The sequence below is a fragment of the Phalacrocorax aristotelis genome, chromosome 9, assembly GCF_949628215.1.
Source record: "Phalacrocorax aristotelis chromosome 9, bGulAri2.1, whole genome shotgun sequence".
In the NCBI taxonomy this organism is placed as follows: domain Eukaryota; kingdom Metazoa; phylum Chordata; class Aves; order Suliformes; family Phalacrocoracidae; genus Phalacrocorax; species Phalacrocorax aristotelis.
The window spans coordinates 19,748,283-19,763,068 of record NC_134284.1 but is presented as its reverse complement, the minus strand read 5'-3'; the positions used below and the strand labels follow the sequence as shown (position 1 = coordinate 19,763,068).

The window sequence follows — 14,786 nt, the reverse complement described above, 5'->3', positions numbered from 1 at the left end:
GCTTTTTGGTTTCTAGGTCTCTACCAGAACAGGAAACTTAGAGGGCCACTAGAAAAAATATGGAATGAGGGGACAAAATGGGGGTGAGGGATTAACAAAACAAAATTCTGGACTTCACCCTCTTGGCCATTATAATTCTGAGCTATTTAAGGCTAGAAATTTTGTTGATTACTTATGCCATGTCCAAACTGGTAATTTTGACTCCCAAGATTTACTAAATGGAACTCTGAAGGGGTTACAAATTTTTTAAAGAGGACGTTGACCTGAATCTTACAGGTACAGTTTTTCCCAAAAAACTGTGGAACTTCTTAGGTATCTATTCTACAGGATTTTACTATCCTTTGGTAGGTCCTTATGTCTCTTTAATATCTTAATCTTTCTGATAATTTAAGATTAAACTCAAAGCTGAGAAACTGCAAGGTTGCTAACATCCATCTTCTGATGGCTAGTAACATAATTGCTGATCTAAACTTGATTGTAGCAAGTTTACTGTGGTGTTGTTCAGTATGTTTTTGTTCTCGTTGGTGTTTATGCTACACGTTTATAGACAGTATTCCTGTAGTCTTTCAGCTTTTATTTTGATAAATTTAGAAGGTAAATTCTTACAGTTTTCTTTAAACAAAGATGTTCTTCAGTCTTCCTGTTTCCTGAAAAAGCCTTTTCTTAACTCAGCTTATGTTGTACCTTCTTACATATGGATAATTTATTCCTGTTGATGGTTCAAGAGGTTCTTGTTTAAGGGAAGTAATAATTCACCATATGGAGAAAAAGATATTCCTTCCTTTTTTCTTGGGTTCCTCTTGTTGATGGCAGTGGTGGAGTGACAGATCTAATTCCTTCTTTTTTATCACTTCCAACTGATAAGCCCCTAGTTTATAGCTGAAATCTCATTAGTCCCAAATGTATGACTGCATTTTGACTTCACTTCATCTGTCTTCTGTTACTTCAGTACTCATAAGACCCATGGTCTCTGAACCCTTTACATTGATAGCAATTTCTGTGCTGGATGACATCTGTTTTGTGTGTTTGCAGTTTATTATGTAACAAATGTTATGTTCCTTTGAAGAGTGTGGCTGAGCATATGAGAACATCGCTGTGTCCTCTGTCCTGGCTGCTGCACTGAGTCACATGGAATCTTCTGGGGAATGGTGGTTGCTGCGTGCATTGAGGAGCAACAGGAGCATGTTTGGGGCTTTCCCTGAGGCTAGGGTAGACCTGGCAGAATGGATACGAGATGTCAGCAGGCTGTGGTGCTCCTGCAGCCCAGGCAGAGGGTGAGAAGAGTAGGGAGCAGAAGTACATCTCAGAGATGATGGAAAGAAAACCTTTTCCTAAGGATTGAAGGGGACTGCATAGAGTTTGCTGCAACTTGGGAAGCTGTTGAGTTGCTTGCTTGAGAGCATGCCTGAAAGAAATGATCTGTCCTTCCTGACATGCTAGCCTGTTAAATTCAGAAATTCTTGTTACCATATTCATGGCTTTTCAGAAATACCTTCTTGAATTTACCTCTAGTGTGAGTACACTGAGCTCTTTAAGGAAGTAACAGCTGAATTTTCAGTACCTGTCTTTATCCTAAGCCTGTCTGGCCTATAAGCTATGATCTTTATTTCCTTTTTTTCTTTGATAATTTTGTCACTGAGGACACATTTGCAATTTACGCTTAATGTCCTTGTTTTTGATTGTTAATTCTTTCAATTATGTCTGCAGCCTTTTCTATAAAGTTTTCTGTTTAATTGGGATGCAGACGCTAGATAATTTTACACCTATAATTAAATAAGTTTCAAATTCTCTCCATGACTATCTTTGATCTTTCTAGTTTCATTTCCTCTCTAAACTGATGAAAAACTGAATTGCAGATAGCTTCATCAGATATTTACAATTGCCAGTGGTAATGACATCACTAGCACTGGCACAGAGATACGAATTGGTACAAACATCTTTGTTGATGGCAAAGTTATTCCAAACAGAAATTGTATTCCCTAACCTAAATATGCTTTAACTTGCCAGTTGCAGCAGACTTAGAGAATTCAGTTTTCTCATACTCAGTCACAAGCCCTGAAAGCATAATCTGCATGGTCTTTGATTTTTCTGAGTTTAAGGAAAAAAGTCATCATCTAAACAAATCCAGGTCCTTCTTTTATGTTATCTAGGTGGGAAGTAATCTTAGATCTTTTTAGATAATTTTATTCCCTGTGTGGCAAAATGGCTATCTGATATTAAATTTTGAGCACGAAGTTCTGCTCTGAAACATCACTTTAATGGTTCTTCTGTCAGAAACAGTTACTGTGTAGTTTGTATCTTCTTTACTCATTCTGGTGAGAGATTGCATTCAGTTCTTTTATCATAACCTTTTTGACAACACTGTGGATTTCTCTTTCATGGCAAGTGCAACTTAAGTAAGTGCATACTTTAATTTCCCTTATGTCTCTGTATCTGAAGATTTGTTCACATGCTTGGTGTTATGGGTTATTAAACTTGATAAAAATTTTCACAGAACTGTCCAAGTATCTTTCCTTCTCTGTTATGTGCTCTCCCCTTCCTTCTCCCTTCTTCCCAAATCTTCCTTTCATTTTTGAGAGTTCTGGACTTCCACTGCTGCAGAGCCATGGATGGGATCCATCCTGCAAAAGCATAGGCAGGGGCTAGGTTTGATTACAAACCTGGTATTTTCAGTTTGACTGTGAGTTATTTGTAGTGCTGACTTGAAAGACAGACAAATTCGGTTTAGGGTGTTGACTCTTTAGGGTCTTGTCATACATACGGGGATGTAAAATGAGCATGAAGTTTTTGGAGTATTATTTTGCTGCTGTGCAGCAGCTTAGAAAATCCTATCAGCTTTGGGGGGTTATGAATAGATAGATATTTATCTTTTTCCATTTTTATACACATATACATCTATGAAATAACCTGTAGAAGTGTATGATGCCATATTAGCATACTAATGCTAACAGCAGCCTAGGCTGTTTGACATAGTTGGTTAGACTTCTTATTTGAACTTCATGGAGGATGGCTTAAATATGACCATCTGTTAGATACAATCAGAATATTTTGTCCACGATTCTACAAGAAACCTTTTCTTCATAAAACTGTTGCAAAGATGCATAGCAGGTGTATGCTGGGATTCCCTTGCCTCTGAAGGCTCCAGTGATTGCTAGATCTTTTAAAGGACAGAGCATTCATTAAATCCAACTTGTAATTTGCATGGTGTCTTGTGGAATTTTGTCCTAGAGCTTATAGCTATCTACCTAGAATGTAGAGCATTTATATGCCTAGATGGGAGGCCAGAGTCCCAAGAACTGACACCCAATAATGTCATGATGCTTTTCTAACAGATAGCAATGAGTTAGGAAATCTCTGCCACACGAAGGAAACCGTTTGATGCTAGACTTAGTATGAATCACATCACATCAGTGACTCTGCCTACAGATCAGTTCAACCTTTCAGTAAAGCAGATGGTTTTAAGAAAGTCATGAGTACTGCACCAAAATCTCCAACTTGCCTAGAACTGGGGTGCGCGTATAGGTCTGACTGATCAAAGCTGGAACAAAAGAATCTGGCTTTAGTTGTTTTGAGGTGACAGGGTATTCAGTAGAGTTGTTCTCAAATGTGAAGGTGAAAACTCTGTTTTGGAAGCTTGTCCCTCTGCCTTTTAACAGGGTTACAGCTTGGGATTGCTTTCTCTTAATCCCTGAAGGTCAGGGTGGATATGTATCTTTTTGGTGATGCTTGTAATACAGTTCTGAGGGCACTGGTGACAGTTACTGGTAACTGACTACAGTAACAGTTCCAGCATAAACTTAACGCTTCTGTTGGTCAGCTATGGTGATCCTCTTGGTTTTTCATGATCTGATTGTCTCTTATGTGGTGGAAGCAAAAAAAGCTTCAGGTTCTGCACTTTTAATGTTTCATTGTCATCTGTTCCACAGTCAGATTCAGACATTGGCTTTCAGGCCAGTCACGGTGGAGGGTAAAAGGTGGTTTCCATGTCAGTGTTACATATTTTATGTCCCGATCTTGACCAAAATAGTCAGGTTTAGGTTTTTTCTCTGCCTAGAAAATATTTCTTTGGTTGGTACCTAATGGTTACCACTTCCTAAACCTTTTTGTCCTCCTTCCTTGTAATTCATTTTGCTTCTCACCATTACTATTTTAACAAGTTACATAGTTATGGTTTCCAATAATGAATTGGCATTAGTTTGTTCAAGCATCCCATCTTCAGTTAGTTTCCCATAGCTTATGCTTTGCTTATCAAAATGATCACTCAGTGGATATATTTAATGGTAATTTTTACAGTGTAGTTTATAGATTGGTCAGTCTAATGCTAAAAGTTAAATTGGCCAAATTGGTCAATAAGTCAAATTGCCAAATTGGTCCTGTTGTCAGTGGATGTTTTCATATTCTTTGACATAAATTAGATTTTCTCAGCTATGCAGTGCATCAGAATTTTGACTAGGTTAGCTGTTTACAGAGTTAATTAAAGTGAAAAATTATTAAAATATCTTTCAGCTTCTGGCTAACAGCATATTTTCGCCTTTCATTTTATCTTAACCACTGGGAACCGCCTGCTGTCTGTGTTGGAAGACTCCCAATGATACTGTTTGTCTTTATAAGGCTTTATTGAGCATGGCAAGGGCATTCCTGCTTAAGTCCTTAAGATTATCACCCTGGAATCGACAAGGTTGGAATGTTCTTCAAAATCTCTTTAGACCGACATTGTAGTATAAGCTCTTGCCACATGGTTTTTGCACTTACGGTTGGTTTTAAATACTGTGCCTTCTGTAGAAGGGTGTTTTATTCAGCCAGCAAATGCATATGCCATCTCTACTGCTTTGGTAAAGAACAGATAAGAAACCTGTGGTCAGTCTATGTAATATTTAAACTACGAGTTAGCGTAGATCAATGGTGGCAACTGTGTGAATTTTTCGTAACAAAATCAGCTACTTCCTTGGCTGATTTGTCAGGCTTAGCAGCCTGCACCTGTTACACAGGAGTGGCCCTGAAGATGTTGATAAAAAGGAGTAGCATCTAAAGGTCAAGGTGTCATTTCCCTACTGTATGCTCCCCTCATTCTCATCATTGATTAGCATGTTTTTTGCATTATCATGTATGCTCTTGGTCTGTAGTATTTGTGGGAGAAACTCATCAGAGCTTAAGTTCCTGAAAAACAATACCAATGGGGTTAGCTCCTAACTCTGCATAGTCTGCTATAGGGAATGGTAAGATGGAAATGATGCAGGACTCCAAAGTGATAACCTCCTTAACCTATGCAAGGGATGGTTTATCTCAAAGTATTTTCAGTACAGACAGAGTGCTCTCATCAGCCGGGGTAATCTCAGCTCATCCTAGCTCAGAGGCATTGTACTAGGCTAGGAGAAGCAGAAAATACAGCAGAGTAGTCCTTCAGCAGCTTTGACCAAAGTTGCCACTTGGGCTACTTAATTCTTCCTGCTTACTTCTGTCACTGTTATTGGACCACATAAACATGAAATGTACAAGAGGATGGAGGTGATTCAGAAAAGGAAAGGAAGGTTGATGCTGAAGGCCATAGCTTCTTTTTCAGAAGCGCAGACATCCTGGGAAGGACTTTTGACACACACAGCTTCCTTCCTCTGAACAGTTTACGGGCTACTGTTACAGCCTTGAGTGACTTACCCTTCAGTACAACACTTTGCTAGTGTCGTACTAGTGATGGCAGACTCTCTTTACTTGATAAAGCTACTTGAGTAGTCTTCACCAATTTCTGCTCTCTCACGTGTTGACCCCATATGGTCTTTCTTTTCTGGCAGCTTGCTTTCCGTCCTAATTAATGTGTGTACAGCTTCACATACTTCAGTTCCATGATAATTGTAAGTAGTCCCTGGAACTTCTAAAGAAATTAACTTAATTCTTCACTACTTCTGCAGCGTGGTTCTGTGAACCATTCCAGAGCATCATTATTACTTTTTACTATCAGTCAACCTCAGAAGTATTTCTGAATGAATGCCACTGGCATGTATAAATGCCGCTTACATGGAGTGCATGCCTTGTACATCAGGGTAAAATGCTGCTTTCTCTGCAGTGAGCTCAAGGAGGGTCAACAGATGGAAGATATCCTTCAATATAATTATAGCTTGCTTTTCACATAGGTAAATAACATTTCATTGTTAATTCTGCCTATAAAAAGAAATAATTTAAGCCAGTAATCTTGGCAAAAGGCAGGAATTACTGATGCTGTTGCCACAGAAGTTTTCCATTAGGTAAAATACAGTATTATACCAAACTATTATTGGCAAAATATTGTTGCTAATTGTTTTGACAGATATGATCTTTCTAGAGGACTCCTTCTGCCAAGAATTTAAGGAGTGGTTTCTACCCAAAGAGCAGAGTGTCAAGCGATACAAAAAGTTACTTTATAAACCTGACTTAGCTTCAGCTGGGACTCTCTGCTCAGTTACCACATCAGTGGTACAACTGATTGCAGTTCTCAGGCTGACCGGAGACATGCAATATGTCACTGGAGATCTGCAATTAGAAGGATGAGACTTACTAGCATTCTTACTGTGGAAGTGTTTCTTTTGGCTAAGAATTTCCTGGTACCTTTGCAGTTCAGGGTTCTATAAAAGTCTTTCCACTGCTTATGTTTCATTCTGTTTTTCTTATGTGAATATTTGTATTTGCATCAGAAGCCTGAGACATGGGCAAGAATCTTATTGCTAGCACTTACCAGCACCAATACTACAGAGACTCCGAGGCTGCGCAGAGAAATTGTACTCATTTGTTCTCTTTGTTAGTCATGTATCAATAATCTCAATTCAGCATCTTTTTTCAGAGACATTTGCAGATTTTTGTCTGACGTGGCCATCGATAGTCCCTGACATTTTTCAGACAGGAAAATGCTATGAATTCCTCTTTTGTATTCTAAGGACATCCCAGAGTCTCAACCCCATTGCTTTAGAAATCAATTAAAAAAAATACTGACCTAGGGTTTGGGGCTTCCCCCCAGCCCCTTGTGAGAGCCCAGCGAAGACTTGTCTGTTTCCAGGATCTTTGTTATATACATTTCTGATTCTCTCATCAGAAAAGTTGATAACTACATTTCCTCAGACTCCTCTAACAGAAGTGATTTTCAAGCTAAGAAGACATTGTATATTTTGATAGCCCTACTATAAATCAAGTAATTTTGCTGTCAAGATGTCCTGTCTTCTGTCTTACAACAGGAAGGTTTTCTTATTTCCTTCCCTGCTTTCCTTTATGAAACTGGATGATTTCTGAAGAAGCTGAATCTTTACTTCTCCACCAGTCCTAGAGTATAAGAATCCTCTTGTTCAGTTATGTTTAAGCTTGGTATTAACATCCCTTAATAAGAAATCATTTGGCAATATTGTGCTTTCTTCTGTTTTTCTGTAAAGTGAAGTGCGTGCAGAAGTTGGAGACAAGGCTTACGGTTGCTGTTAGTTCCGCTAGCAGAGTGGCTGTGATTTAGACTCTTGTTGGCAGATCTTCCTTACATTATTTAAAGATACAATCCATATAAAAACTCAGACTGTATTTTTGTAACTCATTTCAGTCTTAGTTAAACCAAGAGATTAGCTTGCTTTGTCTTTTTGTTTGCTTGAAATTGGATATTTTGTCAGTAGAAACAAGCCCTGGGATATGTGCATATTCAACTTGTTTTGGTCCTTCCACACTGGCAGGGCAAGATTATTTAGGAAACAATCTGTTTGCATCTATTTTTGGAGTAATCCAAGAAGTTACATGTTTCAAGATAAAAAATTTCCCATGGGATAGCTGACTCTAAGGATATGTCATGCAGTAACTTTAAACAAAATTTAGAAATGTCCTGCAGTAATCAACTCTATCAGAGAGCTAAGAACATTAAGGTACTGGAGCATGTGAGGAAAGTCTGAGAGAGCTGGGACTGTTCCACCTGGAGAAAGGAAGGCTCCGGGCGATCTCATCAGTGTATATAATTGCCTGAAGGGAGACTGCAAAGAAGCGGGAGCCAGGCTCTTTTCAGTGGTGCCTGGTGACAGGACCAGAGGCAATGGGCACAAACGGAAACACATGAGGTTCCCTCTGAACATCAGGAAACACCTTTTTATTGCTGTCAGGGTGACTGAGCACTGGCACAGGTTGCCCATGGAGGCGGTGGAGTCTCCCTCCTTGGAGATACTCAGAAGCTGCCTGGACATGGTCATTGGCAACTGGCTCTAGATGGCTACATTTGGGCAGGGGTAGTTGGACCAAACCACCTCCAGAGGTCCCTTTCAACCTCAAATATTCTGTGATTCTGTGTGCTGAAGGATTTTGTGTGTGTATCTTTTTATACCTGTTGACTTGTCTTTGGTATATGTTGTCTGTGTGTCAATTCTCAATTTTCCTTCAGAGTCCTTTCCTTCAGTCACTCCAAAGGTAGATAGTGAAGCTAAATTTACCTTCCTCTTTATATAAAACTGTGGGAGCTACACATAGGAAAGTAAGTATTGAAATGTGATTCCACTTAGGCTTCCAAGATTTTGAACTTCAACTAGCTTTATTTGGTGGCTCTTAGTTCTTGAATTGAAAGAGACAGTGAGGTCTCTATCCACTTTCTCCTTACCATTTGTTGTTCTGAGGGGAACACTATGCCCAGTCTCTTTAAGTCCCCTTTTCACTAAGTTGGATAGTCCTAGCCTTTTCATAGATCTTCATATGAAACATATTCTTTATTTCTGTTAATCTTGTTACTCTTCTCTAAAATTTCTCCAGTTATAGTGCCTCCTTTTGAGAGCAGGGCATGAGCACTACACACAATATACAAGGTGCAGTCAAACCACAAATGGTCCAAGTGTCTGTGTTTTCTCTTTATTTTCTAATAATTTTTAACATTGGAATTGTTTGAGGTTTTTTTGACTTCTATTAGACATCAAGTGTATGTTTTTGTGGAGCTATCTGGTGTAGCTACTAGACTTCTTTTGAATAGTAATAGTAAGCTCAGTATGTATGAAATGAGGATTGTTTTTCTTTTGCAGATTAAGTTACATAATTTATCTCCTATAGATGTAATGTTTCGTGTCCTCATTTCCTCAACCCTTTCTTTATTAAAAAACTAAAGTAATTGGTTTCACATTTGTCATTCTCCTGTCTTTGGGTGCAATAGAAGTCTAAGTGAAATGTTAAATGCCACCATTAGTATGGCAACTCTTTGGTTTAATGCTCACCATGTTAAGTAATTACCAAATAATTGTTATTTTGTTTGATTTACAGGAGAATATTAAAAAGTGAGCCACCTTATCCACAAGAAATGAGTGCATTGTCTAAGGATATAATTCAGCGTCTTTTGATGAAAGACCCCAAGAAGAGGCTAGGTTGTGGTCCCACTGATGCTGATGAAATCAAACAGCATCCCTTTTTCCAGGTGAAACAAACAACAAAACTCCCCAGATACCACTCACTCTACGTTAGTGCCTTTGAAATCCAAGTCTAAAGAAATTCTGTTGTTTTGTTAACAAAATAGATTAGCATTGTGTTAATTGCATGAATAACTGCATTTCAGTTAGTAAGGATATCCATGTGCTTATGTATATGGATTTTGTTCATACTACAAGAAGGGCATGGTAGATTTTTAATATATCATGTCTAAGCGGCCAAAAGACACGTTACTTAAACCAGAAGGTTTAATGCCAAACACTTAAAAGTACATGTTGTGTGTTGTTTTTTAAAAGAAAGTTCGCCACTAACATTTTTAGTTAAACTTAAATACTGATAAAATTCACCAGTAGTGATAAATGCCTCTTATGTGTTTTCCTTTGCCTAATTAAATCTTCGGTCTTGTTTAGTAGATTTTAATTCCATTCAGATTTCAGTGTATTAACATTTGGTTTCAAACAGTGGTGAAGATTGGATTTCCATGCAACATCTGTACTGTTCAATCCATTGCGGTTAAAGTTGTTTGTGTGCTTTCTTTGAAAAAAGATATGCTTCTAAAGTTAAATACATTTTTAATTAGTATAAATTTTGGAGTATTTAAAGATGGTAGTAAAATTACACCTTTCAAATAAATATTTTCAATGTAATTATCATAATATTCAGCATGGGCAATATCTTGGCTTTTTAGCAACTTAATTTCTTCTCATCCCTTCTGTATTTCCTTCCTCTTACAAAAGAGTCTAACAAAGAAGAGCTAAACTTCCTTTGTCGACTGTTTTGGAAGATACATTTTTTTTCTTCATACAGCACTTTCTAGTCTTGACCTCATTTCAGTTCCACTCTTTTACAGTAGTAGGGCTGTTTTCTCATAACTACCATATCTGTGCTTCCTACTGCTAGCCATGCATTTAAGTAAGAACCAGGGGCATTATGCTCTCAGGGGTCTGGAAGCTGAGATTAGTAATTAAGCATAGAAATCAGCAATGGAAAGTTGGAGATACTGCATGCACTATAGCTTGCAAAAATGTAAATGGTGTTTCCTCTGAAATAGAGGAAGAAAGTTAAGGGCTGACACGCTAATTGTTTGGCTTATCTCCACTGTTAAATTTCTTCGGTTTTTTTTTTTTTCTGCAGTTTACTTCTGCAAGAAGTATGATACTTCTTGCCTTTACCGAAGCAAATAAGTAGGGCATAATTTGAATGCTTTTCATCTGCCTGTGGAAAATAGCAAGTGGAGTTAGGACCGTTTGTTTTTGGACAAGTCTCTCTCCAATATCTGTTTCTGTTAAACTTTCATTTGATTCAAACTTATTTTCCTGCTTTTGGTTTAGAATATGAACTGGGATGATTTAGCTGCCAAAAAAGTATCAGCTCCATTTAAACCGGTAATCAGAGATGAGTTGGATGTCAGCAATTTTGCAGAAGAGTTTACAGAAATGGATCCAACATATTCTCCTGCAGCAACTCCTCAGACTTCAGAAAGAATATTTCAGGTATTTTAAGAATTCACATTATTTTTAAAAAAATTAATTTATTGAACAATTCCACATGTATAGCTAGTTTGTTCAGCAGTTGTGAAACGAGAAAGGTGAAAATAGTCCTACTGCAAAAATAAATTTCCATGTCTCTCCATTCTCAGCTGAATGTCCTACCTGCTGGACTAAAGTCAGTCTGTCCTTTATTGATTCTTCACGCCTTATGAGTCTTGTCATCTTGACTCCATCATCCTGGGCTACTAACTTCGACAACAGCAATATAGTTTGCCCATGTCCACATTATGCTCTAGTTGAGGTGTTTCTTTGGGAAGTGGGAGTTAACTGTGAAGTTGAAAGCAGGTCTTCCGTGTCCTTTAGGAATGCTCTAATTACTAGACTACTGTGTACAGATCAGCAATAAAGCTTTCCTTACCATCTTCTCCGTGCTGTTAAAGAAGGATCCCTTCTTGGACTGCCCGGTCTGGATGCCAAATGGGCAGAAACAGCCCATGTACAGCCTTGAACTTGGTACCAAAACTGCAGAGGTGAACAGCAGTTCAGATTGCTTTCTCTCCTCCCCCTCCTTGTGCTTTTTTGTTTTTTCTTGGCTGTTTTTGAGCTGTGTACAGGAATAGAGCATCATATTTTGGAAGTTGTTAGATTTGTAGTGACTGTAGCAAGCAATTTATGCATGTCATAATACCATCTGATTCATCCTGCAGGGGTAGTCACAGCTGTTCTTGTTATGATACCCAAACTGGGCACATCATTAATATGAAGCTTAATTTTGTTTTGCCATATAAATGGTTTGATGCTTACATCACAACATAAAATCTATTTCATGCCTTTATTTAAAGGTGTTCTGGGAAGCTAGCTGGTTTGAAGTATGAGCTTTTACCACTGTTGCAAAAGGAATAGAGCTGGGCCAGATTGTTAGCATTATTTACTATAATTTTCGTATTATTATTGTTTTATCTATAACTGTGGAGAATTGTATAATTAATTCCAGGAAGTTACCTGCCCACATTAAACACAGTAATATCTACCCAGCAATGAGCCAGTTATGGTTCCTGTATTGTTATGAAGATTCTGGTTTCTTTGAAAAATTCTTCTGAAACTTCTAATGTTTTGTATGCAGTATGATAGTTCGTGTGCAGCAATTTCAACCCATGCCCTTTTCTGATGTCTTAATTTCATAGGGATATTCTTTTGTTGCACCTTCTATTTTGTTTAAACGCAATGCAGCTACAGTAGATCCTCTTCAGTTTTATATGGGGGATGAACGGCCTGGAACTACAACTATTGCCAGAAGTGCTATGATGAAGGTAATAATAGTATAAAGAGCTGAGTTAATTTGGTTAACTTGGAACTGCTTCTAACTTTCAAAGCAGCAACCACAAGCTAGGCTACAGATTACAAAATAGTCATTGTTCATTTATCTGTGCTCTTTAATGGCTCCTCAGACGATCCAAGCATATAATTTGCATGTGGTACTGTTAAGAAGTGGTTGAAGTTTAATCTGAAAAATTAGATGATTGTCTAGTTTTCCAGAAGACTGAAGTATAGCAGTAATAGTAATTTGACTCCTGATAGTTCTTATTCAGCCAACCATTGTATATATTTTTGAAGCCACTTTAATTATATCAGAATTCCTTCTGTGATATATTTGCCCAGAAGTATGTATAGTTGTGTGAAGCCTTATAAGAACACATGCTATTGTGATGTCTTCAAACAAGCACATAGTTTTGTGGATAAATGTATGTATAGCCATCTTTGATCCTGTTTGTCTGAATATTTTGTATCTTAAGCTACTGTAGTAGTAATTATTTATTTAGTGAATATGTTTGTTTAATGTAACATAATATTTACTCTTTGATTGTTAGAATAAAGTTTATGCTTATTATTAAATAGAGGTTAACATATTTTATCAAAAAGAACGCTCTTTTACAATTTTAAATGTAGATGAAAAATTCTCATGAAACTTTACTCTTTGTCTTTGACTGTGTATACTAAAAGTATTCTGCAGAACTAAATACAGACAGTTTCCTAACAGGACTCTCCATTTTATCATCATTATGAACTGGATCTGAAAGAGAAACCATTGGGAGAAGGAAGTTTTTCCATTTGTCGAAAGTGCTTACACAAGAAAACTAGCCAAGAGTATGCAGTAAAAATAATTAGCAAAAGGTATAAATATTCTATAAGACAATAAAAATATTTTCTTTGCTTACTGTCACCCATGGATTAGAATAATGTTCGCTACATTTTTAGAAGTGGAAAAATAACTTTCAAATAATTTCCTATTTGAAGAATCTACAGAAACTTATCAGTAACTTTATCAGCCTTAAAAGATTCTGAGAGTCTTTTGAAGCAAACTGGTATTCTTGTTGGGGACGACACAAGAAGAAACCTAAAGAGTACTTTTCTGGTTCCTAGTTATATTGTACCCTAATTTCCCCTAATTTTGCTCCTAACCAGAGTAGGGTATAAGGCCCTCCTATCTTTAGACCTAAGTGAGCTGAATGTAGGCTTATGCTACTCCCTTTCCTAAGCAGCCCAACTGATTGCCCAGGACATTGCTTTTAAGAAGGCTCTATAGAGTGGATTGCCTCAGATCTAATTAATTGTGTGTGTGTAAAATGGAATTACACTATGGAGTTGTAAGTTGCATCTTGTTTCCTGCATGTTCTGAACGGAACACCACAATAGAGGCAGCTGACTTGCTTTGTACATGGGGACCATCTAGTCCTCTTCCAGAATAGATACCTCTGGCGGTTTCTGCCCAGGGAAGAATTAAGAGAAGGGATTCCTTGAGGGGTGGATGGATTTTTAGCTTCATTTTGCAGTGTTCATTAGTAAATATGTCCCTAGTGTGTTGTAGAATGCTCCAGGAAAGGGAAAAGAAAATGTAAATGTTCTGCTATCAGAATGATAGTTCACTATGATCTCTTCTCCAAGACAATTGGCTGTACCTCTGTTTTTCCCATCTCTAGAATTAACTGTCCACTAGACTTAAGTGTTTCTTCGCATGCTTTTGGATAGGATAAGTTCAAGAATAAGACACCTATATATAGGTGTCTGAGCCAGTTTTCTGAGGTCTGCTACAGTTAATGGAGACCTACTCAAAACTATTAGTGGAGCCTACAGAGAGACTCGAATGACCAGGCACTAGCAGCGGGATTCAGTAACTTAAACATAGGCATCTACGTAGTGCCATTTTAGCATCTGCTGTTGTCCCCTCTGTCCTCTGGTTCCCATCGGTCTTGTGACTACTACCTTTATGTAGATGTCTTCGTGGCTGATGTCTTCCAGGCTTTCCTGTGCTTAGGCCACTGAATCCTACTCTAGGTATGAATTTTACGGTGAACTAATTCACCCTGTAAGATTCATTAAGTAGAATTTCACTCATTGTAATGAGAACTTAGACAAGTAGTATGCAGTAGACACTTACATTGGGTATTTTAATCTGTAAATTTCTACCTTGTGTCTACATTCAAAATTTTTTTTCTATGGTGCATGCAGAGCTGCAGATCATTACTCCCATCTCATTTTAAGCTAATGGATATTTTGTTCCTGGATAACAGTGAGCAAACTAGTGTTGACTTTTCCCATAGAACTTAACTTTTAGGAGTCATGTCCCTAAATGGTGTTACTCACAGGTTCTTTTGCTCTTTCTTCTTCATCTTGGTGGACAAGGCTAAATGAAGGTAAGAAGTGGTCTGTATACAGAGAATTTTAGAATTGCAGGCTGTGAGCAGACTCAGAGCATGTTTGTGCAGTATTTAGAGGTAGCAGTAAACCCACACTCTGGCTGGACACAAACCAGCCCTGAATAAGAAACTGTAAAGCTGTAAATAATATTGCTCTGAGGACCACACTAGTAATTCTTGCTAAAAGGAAAAGTATAATAGGTTTCTAGTAACT

At 37.8% G+C, this 14,786-nt stretch overlaps 1 protein-coding gene across 3 annotated transcripts in view; it reads left to right on the top strand.

The window, feature by feature from the left end:
- Positions 1-14,786, top strand: part of RPS6KA5 (ribosomal protein S6 kinase A5) — an 82,509-nt gene that overhangs the window by 55,126 nt on the left and 12,597 nt on the right. For all 3 annotated transcript variants that reach the window (XM_075103710.1, XM_075103711.1, XM_075103712.1), the window contains 4 exons: positions 9,226-9,376; positions 10,719-10,880; positions 12,062-12,187; positions 12,916-13,049. In XM_075103710.1, coding sequence (XP_074959811.1) covers positions 9,226-9,376; positions 10,719-10,880; positions 12,062-12,187; positions 12,916-13,049 — 573 coding nt within the window. The remainder of the gene's footprint in view (positions 1-9,225; positions 9,377-10,718; positions 10,881-12,061; positions 12,188-12,915; positions 13,050-14,786) is intronic.